We start from the raw sequence: 13,780 nt of genomic DNA, 5'->3' as shown, positions 1-13,780 counted from the left end.
GACTCGATGGCACCTAACAACAACAACAATCCTGTACTAAGTACAATGAGTAAAAAATGACCCCACACTGATCTCTGTCATCATCAAATTTCAGAGCACCAGGGCTAAAGAAACTATACTAAAACTTCCAGAGACTGAGTTTAACTCATATCCAAAAGAAAAATAAATTAAATATCATCAGTTCTGAATAGCAGTGCTGGATGCCAGGAGAGAGTAGAGCAGCGACTTCAAAATTCTAAGGAGAATTAACTTAAAATCTAGAATTCTGTACCTATCCAAAACAGTAATCAAAGATGAAGAGAGCATAAAGATATTTCAGATTTGTGAAATGGTTCAAGTGCTCATCTGCTAACCACAATGTCACCTACCAGCGGCACTGTTTCCATAAAGATCCATAGCCTTGAAAACGCTGTGGGGCAGTTGTACTGTGCTTTCTAGGGTTACTTCGAGTTGGAATTTACCCAACTGCAGTGGATATTTTGGGCTTTATGTTCTCTCTCAGAAAGCACCTCAAATGTATGTTTTAAGCAAATAAGGACGTAGAAAGACAAAGGCATGGCATGCAGGAAACAAAGAATCTGACACAGAAGAGCCGCAAAAAGAAAACCCTTTGGTGAACTGTGTACTAGGCTTACTGGAGTAGTTGCTCAACACTGAAAACAGAGCATTAGCTACAGGAAGAAAGTTCCTAGAAAAGAAATGAAGAAATCGAATTTATAAGTGCACTGCAGGATAAGCACTGAACTGCGAACCACAAGGTCGAAGGGTCAAGCCCACCAGCCAGGAGTGGGAGGGGAATGAATGGAAATACTAACAAAGAAAAAGGCAAGGCAACTGTTAATTCCAGGATAAACAAGTTATTATACGAACAAGGAAATAATCCCCATAAAATGGCTGACTCAGCAAGTGTCTCCTAGTCATAATCACAAATACTTACCTAGTAAAAATAACAAAAAGTGACTCTTGATCCAGCCAAAAATGGTGGCGATGGTATTAAAAAAGAGAGCCAAGTCCTCAAGTACATAATAAAAGCCAATAAAGTGGAAGACTGGGAAAACAATCATTTCTTATGCACTGCAGGTACGCAGGTCTTCTACTTACCTCTACATCAGACATGCTGGCTACTTAACACAGGTGTGTCTTCCGCTGTTCACACAGGCTCAAAGGTGTGAAACACCAGCGGGAGCATTTCCTCTTCACACTAGAGTGCTTTTCACATTTCCTAGCGTCTTCTTGATCTGTGGTATGTCCTGGCTTTTCAGCCCTGGATGCTCTTAGGTCTGACTGTGGTGGTGGTGGTGGTATGTCATGGAGTCAGTTCCGACTCATAGCCCTCCTGTATACGGTTTCTGAGGCTGTGAATCTTTATAGAAGCAGAAAGCCTCATCTTTTTTCTGTGGAATCACTGGTAGTTACGAACTACTGACCATGTGATCAGCAGCCTGACTTGTAACTTGTAACTAAGCTACCAGTGTTCCTGGGTCTGACTGTAGAAATTTGATTGTTTGGTTCTAGTCCTTTCCAGCTATTGAAATCATGCCGCCTCGTTCCTAGTATCCTGGTTGGCTAAAACCAATGTTTCATTACAGAAGAATTGTGAAATTGTTTCAATTGGAAAACTTTCAAATCCATTTATATTTTATATGTTAATTCCTACACTCATCAGTCTTTCTGATCATTATATGAAACTGTTGTCTCCACAGTTAAGGGAAATAACTCTTATTGGTCAGAGGTCCAATTTTCAGAAACAGCACTTAATATTTTTACATTAACAGTGAACTTACTTTCTTCTCCTACTAGTTATCCTGATAAAGTAAGAGTATACTTTTATTCCTTCATTAATTCTTTTTTGAAGCCCCTTTGTTTTTATATAGGCTTCATGACTTTTCCTAAATGCAGGGGCTTAGAAAACAATGTTAAAATGAAATGCTTATCATTTATACATTAGTGATGTCAATAGTTTACTCTTTCTAAAACTCAGGTAAACCATAGATGTAATGTGAAAGTAAGTAAAAAAAGTATTACAATAAAACCATACACCTTTATTAAACAAAAATATCAAAATATGAAGCTATTGTTTCTCAAACTATCCTCCATCTAGAACTGTATACTTCTGAAGGCAGTGTTTCTGTCTCTCTAACCCCTTCCCGAAGAATTCTGCACTCTTCAATTTACTACATCAAAAAAACAGTTTGGGGGCATCCTCAAGGGACTCAGACTGTGTTCCTTTTAAACGTGTTTTGAGTTTGGGGGAACACAAGTCTGCAGGAGCAAGATCCAGGCTGTAGGGTAAATAGGATAAGGTTTCCCAATAAAATTCTTGTAACATAGAATGAGTCAGGTACATTGTCGTGATAGAAATTTCATGGTAAATAGGATAAGGTTTCCCAAGAAAATTCTTGTAAGACAGAATGAGTCAGGTACATTGTCGTGATAGAAATTTCATTTGTGCTTTAAGAAAATCCATCAAGAATTACTCCTTTGGGATCCCCCAAAAACAGTCACTATAAACTTCTGGGCTGACCGTTTTGCCTAGCATTTTAAGTGGTCCAGCAGATTCCCTTGAAAGTCACTGTTTTGAATGGACTTTTGTTTTTACATCACCCTAATGAGACCAGGACATGTGTATTTCTGACAGAACTTGTCTTCACCCATCCATTGCTCACAGAGACATATTTAAACAAACTTTGGAATAAATCTGTGCATGTGTGAATCCTAGTAGCAATACTTTTTGACTTAACCTCTTACACACATTTAAGTAACAGTTTACTTTGCTTAAAAGGAAAGACACCTGAAGAAAAAAAGAGTTGTCTTGTGGTTGTGACGCATCTAACTGGGCCTTTGTTTCAAGAAAATCAAGTATATAAAGTGTTACTATTTCTACAAAATATAATTTTCATTGCAGAGTAGTTTTTAAAATGATCATTTTATTTTACATGCACAGGACATTTTAAATTGGCCTAAAAAATATTTTCAACAACTTTTAACTTCTGGTATGGTGCTATGGATCAGCACTGGACTGTGAACCACAAGGTGAGCAGTTCAAACCTACCAGCTGTTCCTTGGAAACCCTATACAGGGTCACTGTGAGTCGGAATCGACTCGACAGCACTTAACCACAGCAACAAGCGTGTTCTAATAAAAATCAAGAGACTAGATCAGAAGCTGTCGTGGCTGAATAACTTGTACATAAAACTTAAAGTAAATAAAATAGGGACAGTAGTTCCTAAATGGTTTTGATCTGTTCTTACTCTTGAAAACACCCACTTCAAAGGTGCCATCTAGTCTTTGCTATCTTGCATAAGAAATAGTAGGAAGATGATGCTGCCTTTTGGATCACAGTTCCCACAATAGAAAGAACAACTCAATCTACCAAAGTTGTTGTTGTTAGGTGTCATCAAATTGGTACCTACTCTTAGCGACCCTACGTGCAGCAGAATGAAACACTGCCCGGTCCTGGGCCAATCTCACAATTGTTTGCACACTTGAGCCCATTGATGCTGCCACTTTGCCAATCTATCTTACTGGGGGGGCTCCCTCAAGTAGTGGTTGAGAGTATTTCTTTTCAGCATTTTCTACACTGGTAAGATTCTAGATTAAGTAAAGGTCTTTCTCTCTCTCAAGGTATACCTCGAAGATGTTATATGAGCACAGTGTACTGAATCTTGGAAGGATACAGAGAAAACTTGGTAGACTAGTGACAGCAATTGCTAACGGGTTGTCTTGGATCAAAGCAAACAGTACAGGCTAAATCAAAGGCAGAAAATGATGAACACACAAAATGGCCATGAAGAAGTAAAATCCAAAGGCTTGTAAAATGTTGAGATGTTTATGTGAACGTATCACTGCTATCTGTAATGCTGTACTTATTTAACATAGAAATTAAATTGCACAGTGTTTGATAAATCCCACAAAAAGAAAAAAACGTCAGTTTGATTTGAGACCACAAAGTCTGATTCATCATTTATGACTATAATGACAGAAATTATTTCCCCCTGTTTCAGAGAGGAACCTTAACCCCAAAGCAGCCTGCCTTAAGAGAAGGGAAGAAGAAAAAGTTTCTGCCGTATCGGCAGAGCCGCCAACTACACTGCCAGGAACCCATCCTGGGCTTAGTGAAACTACCAACCCTATGGGTCATATGTAAACATCAGCCAGGTAAGTATGGGTTTGGGAAGAAAGTGTAAGGAATCACTTCATTTGTCATAAGCTGGGTTATAACCTTAAAACAATTCATGGGTGACACTGGTCATTATAAAGGTCACACATAATTTGGAATCCAATGCTCTGCCTTTCTGTTTCATAATTCAGCTGGAAGAGCCAATGTCATTTTATACCAAATTATCTTCCTCTTCAAAGTGTAATAGTACAAAGTGTGATGCATAAAGAGCTTTTGCATCTTCTCTTCTGGATCATTATGTGTACTCTTTCATGTGATTGTCATTCTGATCCAAGGCGACAATAGTGAAATGACTCATCAAAAAATACTTTTGCTACTGCTCATTCTCGCCATTCCTCTACTTGTCTGTATCATCAGATAGTTTTATGTTTACCATCTAGCTCCTCTTTATCATGAAGCCCCCTCATATATGAGAGCTATTCCTTGCTGCCAATTGGATCAATAATGTGAGTTTCTAATATGAAGGCTCCTCCCCATTGTGTTGTTAATGAATATAAATTGATTGCATCTGATAGGGCCAGAATGCTTCCTCTTACAGTGTTTTACTTGCTAAAAACTTTTATCTTCTTCATGAACTAAATACAGTTCAACCGCATGATTTTTTTTTAAACAGTTGACAAAGGTAATTTGAGATTGTTGCCTTAGCAGTAGTTGACTTGAAACATCTTTTTTTGTCCACTGTGTTCATCTAATTTGTAAAACTAATACTTGTTAAGTGCCATCAAGTTGGTTCCAACTCTTAGTGACCTTGTTATAGGCTTTCCAAGGAGTGCCTGGTGGATTTTAACCACTGACCTTATTGTTAGCAGTCCTGTACATGTCCAACACAGCCACACCAGGACGCCAAGCTCCTGCTTGTTGTTGTTAAGAGCCGCCGATTCAGTTCTGACTCATAGAAACCATGTATGGGCTTTTGAGGAGTGGCTGGTGAGTTTGACCAAGCAACCTTGCAGTTAGCAGTCCAGTGCTTATCCTACAACACCACACCAGACTAAGCTAATACTTTTGTTGTTGTTAAGTGCTATCATAGTGACCCCGTATAGGGTTTCTGAGGAGCAGCTGGTGGGTTTAAACTGCCTACCTTGTGGTTTGCAGGCCAGTGCTGATCTTACAGTGCCACACCACAAGTCAGAAATGAATAGAGACTGCGATTATCTTGAACAGTAGTGTTTTAGCTAGAAGAATGAATTAGGAATGTTGTTGTTGTTAAGTGCCATCGACTCAGTTCCAACACATAGCAACCCTGTGTAAGGTTGTGAAGAAGCAACTGGTGGGTTTGAACTCCCAACCTTGCAGTTAGCAGTCCAGCACTCATCCTACAGTACCAATAGATTTTGATAATTTTGTTTTCATCATGGTGCTGTAATATAAGCACTGGACTAAAAGGTTGGTTTGAACTGCAAGTCCAGTGGTTCAAACTCACCAGCCACTGCTTGGAAACCCTATGCAGAGTCGTTAGGAGTCACAATGGACTCAACAGCACTTAACAATAACAACAACAATCTGCCTTCATCGGTGAGTAGTCCTTTCCTCAATTTCATCAACAAATTTAAAGCAATAATTACAGGCAAATGGATAGAAGGTATGGAACAGAAAGAAAAAAAGTCAGGTACAATTGTATTTGGTCAGCTTTGTAGCTATCTTAGGAGTCTCTGGGTGGTACTAGGTAAAAGATTGGCAGTTTGAACCCACCCAAGGGTGCCTTGCAAGACAGGCCTGGAGACCTACTTCCCAAAGGTCTCAGCCTTGACAATCCTAAGTAGCAGTTCTACTCTGTGTGCATGAGATCACATGAGTCACAATCAGCTGGAGGGAGGGCAGCTGCCAACATGGCCTTCTCATTTTGAGCCAAAGTCTGGAACTGGGTAAGATAGTAAATGACAGACATTGGTAAATAACTTATCTCTTTCTGAATAATTTGATTTCTACCTCCACTACATATGTCTCTTCTAGGGTTAGACTAGACCAAAAGTGAAGATTTCAATTAAGACAAAAGGGATGAAGTGTCATTTAATTTAATTTAAATGTCAGTTCAAATTATAATGTTAAGTTACTGGAGAAAACCCCCACAACTAACTCCTTCACTAAAACACCCAATGGTCTGAAGTCTCATTACCAGGTCTATAAGACTTTAGGCAGTAGCTAGTTAATTGATAGATCTTCTAAGACCTTAGGCCATGGTTTCATAGTCTGTGGAAAATCAAAGTACTAGGGAAAAAACTATATTTTGCTTCATAAACTTTGAAGTCTAAAAATAAAAACATGTCACTGTTTCTCAATGCAGAAGAGACTTTCTAAATTGGCAGATCATTTCAAAGAAGAATATGAGCAGTAACTTCTTCCAGATAACCACCAAGCTAGTGAGAGGACTGCTTTACATCCTACCATGGCACTTCCTTCAGAGCCTTCGTCCTATTTTTTTGTCTAGTTTGTTGTACCCATTTCTCATACTCACTTCCCAATCTCTCTCTAGCTTTTTCGTCAACTCTCTCTTCCAACCCTCACGTCTTTCTGCTTTCTCTTTCCTCCCTCATTCTTTTTTGTAGTTCTTAACTGCTTTCATAATTCTACTTTTACCTCACTCCATAATGTGGAAATTTCCTCATTTGTGTGAAAATGATACAATGAGAATTCATATCTATCACAGGGGTGTCAGGATTCTTTTTAAAAAAAAAGGTGAAAAGGCATCAAGATTATGAGAAATGTAGTAAAGGTACATTGCTCTATAGATTTTATAGGCTTTGTTGCTAAGTACCAGCGAGTCGGTTCTAACTCATAGCAACCCTAACTATATAGGGTTTCCAAGGAGCAACTGGTGGGTTTGAACCACCAACCTTGTAGTTAGCAGTCCGGTGCTTATCAGACAGTGCCAAACCAGGACTCCTTTTATAGGCTAGTGTTTATTAAAGGAGTCTTGGTGGCACAGTGGTTTAGCTCGTGGCTGCTAACTGAAAGGTCTGTGGTTTGAACTCAGCAGCCGCTCTATGGGAGGAAGCTGTGGCAGTGTATTTCTGTAACGATCACAACCTTGGAACCTCTCTGGGGAAGTTCTCAGTTTTATAGGGTCACTGTGAATCATAAATGATTCCACAGCAATAGGTAGTGGTTATTATCTCAGAATATATCTTAAAGGTTGAGAATTTCAGCAAGGTTCTATGGTTTAACTGGATAACCTTCAGTTCTTTCTAGAAATAGATAACAAATTAAAACCAACAATAGTGGAACCGCAGAAAAACTGCTACTAGACTCAAAATGAATGAGAAATAACCACAGAATGACTGACTGAAAAGCACAAGAACTTGCCACCATGTAATAAAAGACCACGTAGTCCCACATGTCTCAAGTGGCCACCCCGATTGCCATATAACGCTCTAGCCTACTGGTTAATAAAGGCATCTTGGTGACATAATGGTTAGGCACTACCAGAAAAAGTGGTGGTTCTAACCCACTCTTATGGCTTCACAGTGTGGTGCTGTGGGTTAATGCGCCAGACTGCAAAGCCGTTTGAACTGAAAGGTCAGTGGTTCAAGCTCACCAGCTGCTCCTTGGAAACCCTATACAGGGTTGTTACGGGTTGGAATCGACTCGATGGCACTTGACAACAACAACCTGCTCCCATAAAGATTACATCCTTGGAACCCACATAAGGCAGTTCTGCTGTGTCACATGGGGTTGTTATGAATTGGAATCAACTGGATGCCACCTAACAACAACACTGTTGAATGAGCGAGTAAGGGATATATAATTCTGTTTCTATCCAAAAAAAAAAAAAAAGGTTACAATGAAACATTTCAGAGTTACTACTATGTCTATGATATTAGGAACATAGATTTATATATAATTTGTATTAATAGTGTAGAGGTTTTCTTAGTAAAGTCATTAAACACTTACTGAGGACCTGCTATAGACAAGGATGAGTCCTGGTGTAGCTCTGTGGTTAATGTGCTAGACTGCAAAGTCAGTTTAAATCACAAGGTCAGTGGTTCAAGCTCACCAGCCATTCCTTCAAAACCCTAGAGGGTTGCTATGGGTCAGAACTGATTTGACAGCACTTAACAACAACAACAACATCATAGACAAGGAATTGGGACCAGTATGAAAACGAATGCAGGGCAATCTCTGACTTCAGAAATGTTTGGTATAGAGGAGGAAGAAGATACAGATTAAGAACACAGTATGGTGAGACTGCATTAGCCTTGTCTCATCACAGAGAAATGGCGGGGGGTGCAGAACCTGAGAGCTCAGGATTGCCAACTGGAGTGTTGTCAAAACGAAGGCTTACAGAATTGCCACAGCTGCCCTATAGTTTGTGATTCTGTAATCGGCAGATCGTCTTTTAAAATCTTAGCACATAGCAAGTAAAAGCATTCCAATTACACCTTAAAAGGAGGAAGCTCATTTATAAAGCCATTTAGCCAGACTTCTAACGTGGTGCAACCTGGGTACAAATAAAAATGCCAGCATCGTTTTTTGGGCGGGGGTGAAAAGAGCTTCTTCGTAACACTGCTGTACTAACTGACACTATTCTTTTCCCTTGGCTTCTCTGCCTGTCACACAGTTCCAGAGTTACCAGTAGGCTCGAGAGAAGGTGGCCTCTCCTCATAAGGACTTTGGACAACTCAGAGTATCTGAAGACACAAACCTAACAGGAGGGAGAAGAAAACACAAAACACTTGAAGCAAGAAAGTCATATGTTAATCCTATGATCAAAGCAACTGGTCAACACTTCCACCAGAAGTGAAGATAGGAAGCTCATCAGATAGAACGTCAGCCCTTGAGATGTTTGGAACATATCATTTTGTTGCAAGCAGTGTGTCGCTTCTGCACAATCAGAGACTGTCTCGATCTCTCCACTCACCGTGGAAGTTGCCTTGTGCCTAAACTGAATTGACAAATGCATTGTAACTACAAATTTTATTTATTGTTATGGAACTGTAAGGTCTACATATAAAGGGAAAAAGTTAATGTGGAAAGCTGATCTATACTCAGCTGATGCCAGCATTCGTTAAAGCTGTTCACGTGCAGAGAACAAAGCAGTGACAACCATTGGCCCTTAGCATTCCCGGCATACCTATTAGTGTCTTAAAAAGGAAGGGAAAAGTCTTTTGTTGCCCTCTCCTATCCTTTTGCCATATGAATAGTGTTTTCCATGAAATAGGAAAATATTACTTGGAATAGCATTTCTCTCACTCTCATTTTTTTCACTCATTTTTATTTTTCTCATCGTGGGTGTTATTTGGTCACTGAATCTGAAGAGTAGTTTATGGTTACAGTTCAGGATCCTCCATGCAGCCTATATGTTCTTTGCACATCCACCTCACAATGGTAAGCAGAGACCATCTGTGACCATAGCCTAGCTAAGATTTTAAAAGGGGAAATTTTGTCCCCTTATTTTCCCCCAAAATAAACATGGCTTTATTTCTAATAATAACCAAGACTTTTCAAGCTTCTAGGTTTCATAGTAAAGCTTGTAATAGCAAGAAGTGTAAATTACGAGGAAGAGTCTACTTTTTTAGAAATTGCTTTGTTTTTCCAAGCAGTGAGTACTACACATAGTACTTGTAAAATGTTAGCTGTAAGTAAGCACAAAATGCATTTAAAAACAAAGAAGATTTCCAGGCTGTGATTATGGTGATCGTAACAAAACCCAGAAGTCACCAAGGCAGGTAGTGTGATAAATGAACACAGCATTCTGAGGCTAATTACCTAATGGAATACAAGAGCAATGGTCACCTGTGTTTCCTTTTCCTCGCCTTTATTTCTCTGACATTTGGATGGCTGGTCAATGGGGAGGAAATTCAGTGGGTGAGTCAGTCAACTGCAAACCATCTGCCCCTGTCCCAAGAAGATGAGCCAGATTAGCACGAAACCAGTACTTGTCAGCCCATCTTTCTACCACACAGCCAGCCGCTCCCCGTCTCTAATCCTTAGGAGTTGTTTTTTAAGACGTCATAATCACTTTGAACTTCCATGAAATCTGTCTTCCATCACAACAGCCCTGGGAGAGAAAAACATGCTAAACAAGGTTGTCTTGGCTTAATAATTCTTTATAGCCAGTTTCAACAATGGCATTCAGCACACAGAAGAAAGGACCCAAATCACTATGTAACTTAAAGATTTCAGTTCATTTGAAAGAACAAAAGCTATTAAAGACAGAACGTCAGATCCTCCAATCAGGATGGTTTCCAGCACATCAGTTGTTTGTGAACTTAGTGGACTTTTTTCGTTACTTTAATTTGCATATATTCTCCGATTCCATCAGACTCTATCTGTGGCCTTGTTCTTCATTTCAGTGTTAATCAGCTAAACAGAAGTTGTTGCTTATGATGTGTGAGTGAACATATGCCACTGCCTGGCCTTTTTTCTTCGGAGCTTGTTGTCTTTTTCGCTATATTAGACTTTGCAGTATGCCCAGAAGCTTTCCTTCATAAAATAGAAAGAAAAAAACATTTGGCTTATTTTTCACTGTAGCTAGTCTTTTATACAATAATCTTGTAAGAAAATTTCTTGAATTCTAAATATTACTCTTTCTAGATTTTTGAAATCGAAAAGTTTTCAGTAAAAAGTTTCTTACTTTATTTTATTATATTAGGTAGTAAAAATGTAGGGTTATTTACCATAACCTGTTCATTAATATCAGAAATTTACAATAGCATTTTAAGACCATAGTAGGATCCTAGCATACCGTGTAGTACCTATGGAGTATTGTAAGAGCTAATTGTCCGAGATGAATTGCTTCTCATCTTGTTCTCCAGTTTCCATTGTTGGTTTATTGCAGATTTGTATCCTGTGTCAAATTCAAGGTATTATTGATAAACTTTTTCAACCAGCAGCAAGAAGTTCAAATTTTTTCTGTCACTATAACAGAAAACTCAATATGTATATAACATTTATGTAGCAATAAATGTGCCATCTTTTTTTAACATGGTAAACTAGTGAGTTTTTTTACATTTCTCTTTCTCAGAGAGTAGTTCATTTTGCTTTCTTCTATCCATCTCATTTCTCCCAGAAAAGCCCACACTGTTTTTTATATCTGCATATGTGCAACATTATCTGAGAGACCCTTCGGGCCAGGATTAAACTTGTTAGAACTAAGTTGATCAGCTAGCTCATCTACAGCTTCTCTGGGTTGTGTAGTTCTCCCTGTGCGCTCTCTACTGATGAAGGCCTGTTAGCTTTTTCCTGAAGGTTGATCAAAATGATGTGTAGTAAAGATAATCTATTCATTTACAGATCTTAGTGAAAAATGAAGAAGATAGAAAAAGACTCCAATAAGGTGTTTTGACTTAACATTCTTCAAAGCAGTTGGTTCATGTGTTTCATATCCCTTTTCTCTCAAAAAGCCTCTTGGGGAATGGTAGTGATTTACTGCTTCAGATCAAACGTTTACCCACCCTCCCACTCTTCCACCAAAAATATGCACATGGAGTCCTGATGGGGTGCTATAGCTAAACCACTGGTGCTAACTGTAAGGTTGGCAGTTCAAGCCCACCAGCTGCTCCTCAGAAACCCTACGCAGGGCTGCTACGAGTCAGAACAGGCTTGACAGCACGGAACAACAACAGCTTCCCTGGACAAACAGTGGACAATTTGTCTAGGCTTGTGAATGAGATACGCGGAGTCCTAGCTTACTCTTGTGCTCTGGCAGTTTGCTTCTCTTGATGGATTACAAAATCCACTCTTCCCATTAGGGGCCCAATGGGTCGTTTTACTTCTTAGGAGATAAAGTAAGAACAATTCAATTTTTTTTTGTTTGGTATCTCTTCATACAAAATAAATTTTGAAGCAGTCATTTAATAAAAGATTATATATATATATACACACACACACACACACATTAATGCGCTAGACTGGAAGGTCAGTTTGAACCTCAAAGTCAGCGGTTCAAATTCACCAGCCACTCCTCAGAAACCCTATACAGACAAAGTCGCTATGAGTTGGAACTAATGCAATGGCACTTAACATATGTATGTATATGTATTTATATATATTTATATGTGTGTGTATGAGTATATGTGCACACACACCCTAGGAAGCTTCAGAAAGTTTATGGAAATTTTCCATTATCTTTCTATTCCATTTTTGCAAATTTATAAAAACTAAGGCCCAAACTGTTATCTTCCCAGAGCACATAATTGATACCAAATGAAGACTTAAAAATGTTCCAACAAAACTTCCCTGCCTTTTTTTTTTTTTGTCTTTACTGATTTTAGGCCAAATATTGTCAATGACTTCATTTTTCTGTTCTTTGCTTCACTTTTCAATTTTTCTCTCCTCCAGTCCGTGTTTTTCTTCCATGGAAACTCAAAATTTTAAATATGCATCACTCATTTGTGTGTGTGGAGAGGGTTAAAGGTTAGAGAGTATTAACTTTGGCATCAAACAGTCCTTGATTCAAATCCAAACTCAACATCTAATTAGCCTCTTCATTTCCTTATCTGGAAAATAGAGATCCCTGGTAGGCAGAATTGTGTAAGTATTGAATGCAACAATGTATGAAGAGCCCTTACCATGGTTTCTGTCACATAACAGGTAATCAATAAATGAAAATATTTTAAAAATAAATACTAGTTTCCCTTATAACTAGCTCCCAAAATGATTCCTTGTCAGTCATCCTGTGAGTGGTAAACATTGATCCTGTAAATCCCCCAGTGGTCAATCTGTCTGGCATTGATGTGTAATTTTTTGCTGACGTCAATGTGCTTTTGAACTAGTCCTATGAAATATTGCATTTATTTTCAGTCCCTTCTTATGGCTAGGTTTCTTCCTTAGTGTTCACATTTCAAAAAGATAGGCTTTGCCCACTTACTCTGTATGAAACGGCAACTGTGTCCCCTTGAGTCCTCTGGAAAGCAGATGGCCAAGATGGAGTTAGAAGGACCAGGGATTTGTTGGAATTTGTGCCTGTGCAAAGTAAAAGGAGAGGAATAAGGGGCAGGTAGGGACAACCTTCACCTGAGAAAGGAGGGAAGGACGAGACTCAGACAGTCAAACAGCTCTGAGAAAGTGCTGAGGGCCATGGCCAGAAGAATGCCCATTAGGTCTGTTGTGTCCACAGAATGCTGAGGTACAGATGCCCTTGTGGCCGAGCCTTGACTGGCGTTACCAGGCTGAACACTGCAGCAGACATGCTGTGACTTGAGGCCACGGGCAGGTAACCCAATAAACAAGATGAGCACAGGCTTTCTTGTACTCGCTGACTAATCTGTAGTGGACAGTTTCACATGGGTTTGATGTGAAAGTGTTCATTGTGTTCATTAAAGATTAGTAAGCATAAGGAAGTCCATGCTCAACCTTACTTACTAGGTATGGGAACTCTAACTGTATCGGGATTATAAATGTGAAAAGAGGCTTTGATTGTGTAGGAAGGTACTATGGGATTAGGAGAGATTCCAGGTGCCAGCCATACCTAGAAACAGAATCTCTGATGTGAAAACATACAAAATTGTTGACTAGAGATTAATAAGTAAACACATGTAAGCCTGTGTTTACCTTGCTTATTGGGTAATTAACACTGCCAACTGCTCACTGCCCCTCCTACAGGCTGTTCCTTGAAGGGAGTTCTCAGAGGTGCTCTTCCATGGCCTCCACAGCCCCTCA

General features: G+C 39.2%; 1 protein-coding gene across 6 annotated transcripts in view; it reads left to right on the top strand.

The window, feature by feature from the left end:
* TCF12 (transcription factor 12) overlaps window positions 1-11,105 on the top strand; it is a 429,352-nt gene extending 418,247 nt beyond the window's left edge. For 5 of the 6 annotated variants that reach the window (XM_006831611.1, XM_006831614.1, XM_006831613.1 and 2 more), the window contains 2 exons: window positions 4,005-4,158; window positions 8,739-11,105. In XM_006831611.1, coding sequence (XP_006831674.1) covers window positions 4,005-4,147 — 143 coding nt within the window. In that variant the 3' untranslated portion in view covers window positions 4,148-4,158; window positions 8,739-11,105. Of the gene's footprint in view, window positions 1-4,004; window positions 4,159-8,738 lie in introns of those variants that run through there. The other variant, XM_006831612.1, reaches the window with a different exon arrangement.
* The last annotated feature ends 2,675 nt before the right edge of the window (window positions 11,106-13,780 follow it).

This window comes from Chrysochloris asiatica, unplaced genomic scaffold, assembly GCF_000296735.1.
Source record: "Chrysochloris asiatica unplaced genomic scaffold, ChrAsi1.0 scaffold00004, whole genome shotgun sequence".
In the NCBI taxonomy this organism is placed as follows: Eukaryota; Metazoa; Chordata; class Mammalia; order Afrosoricida; family Chrysochloridae; genus Chrysochloris; species Chrysochloris asiatica.
This window is presented reverse-complemented; position numbering and strand designations above follow the sequence as displayed.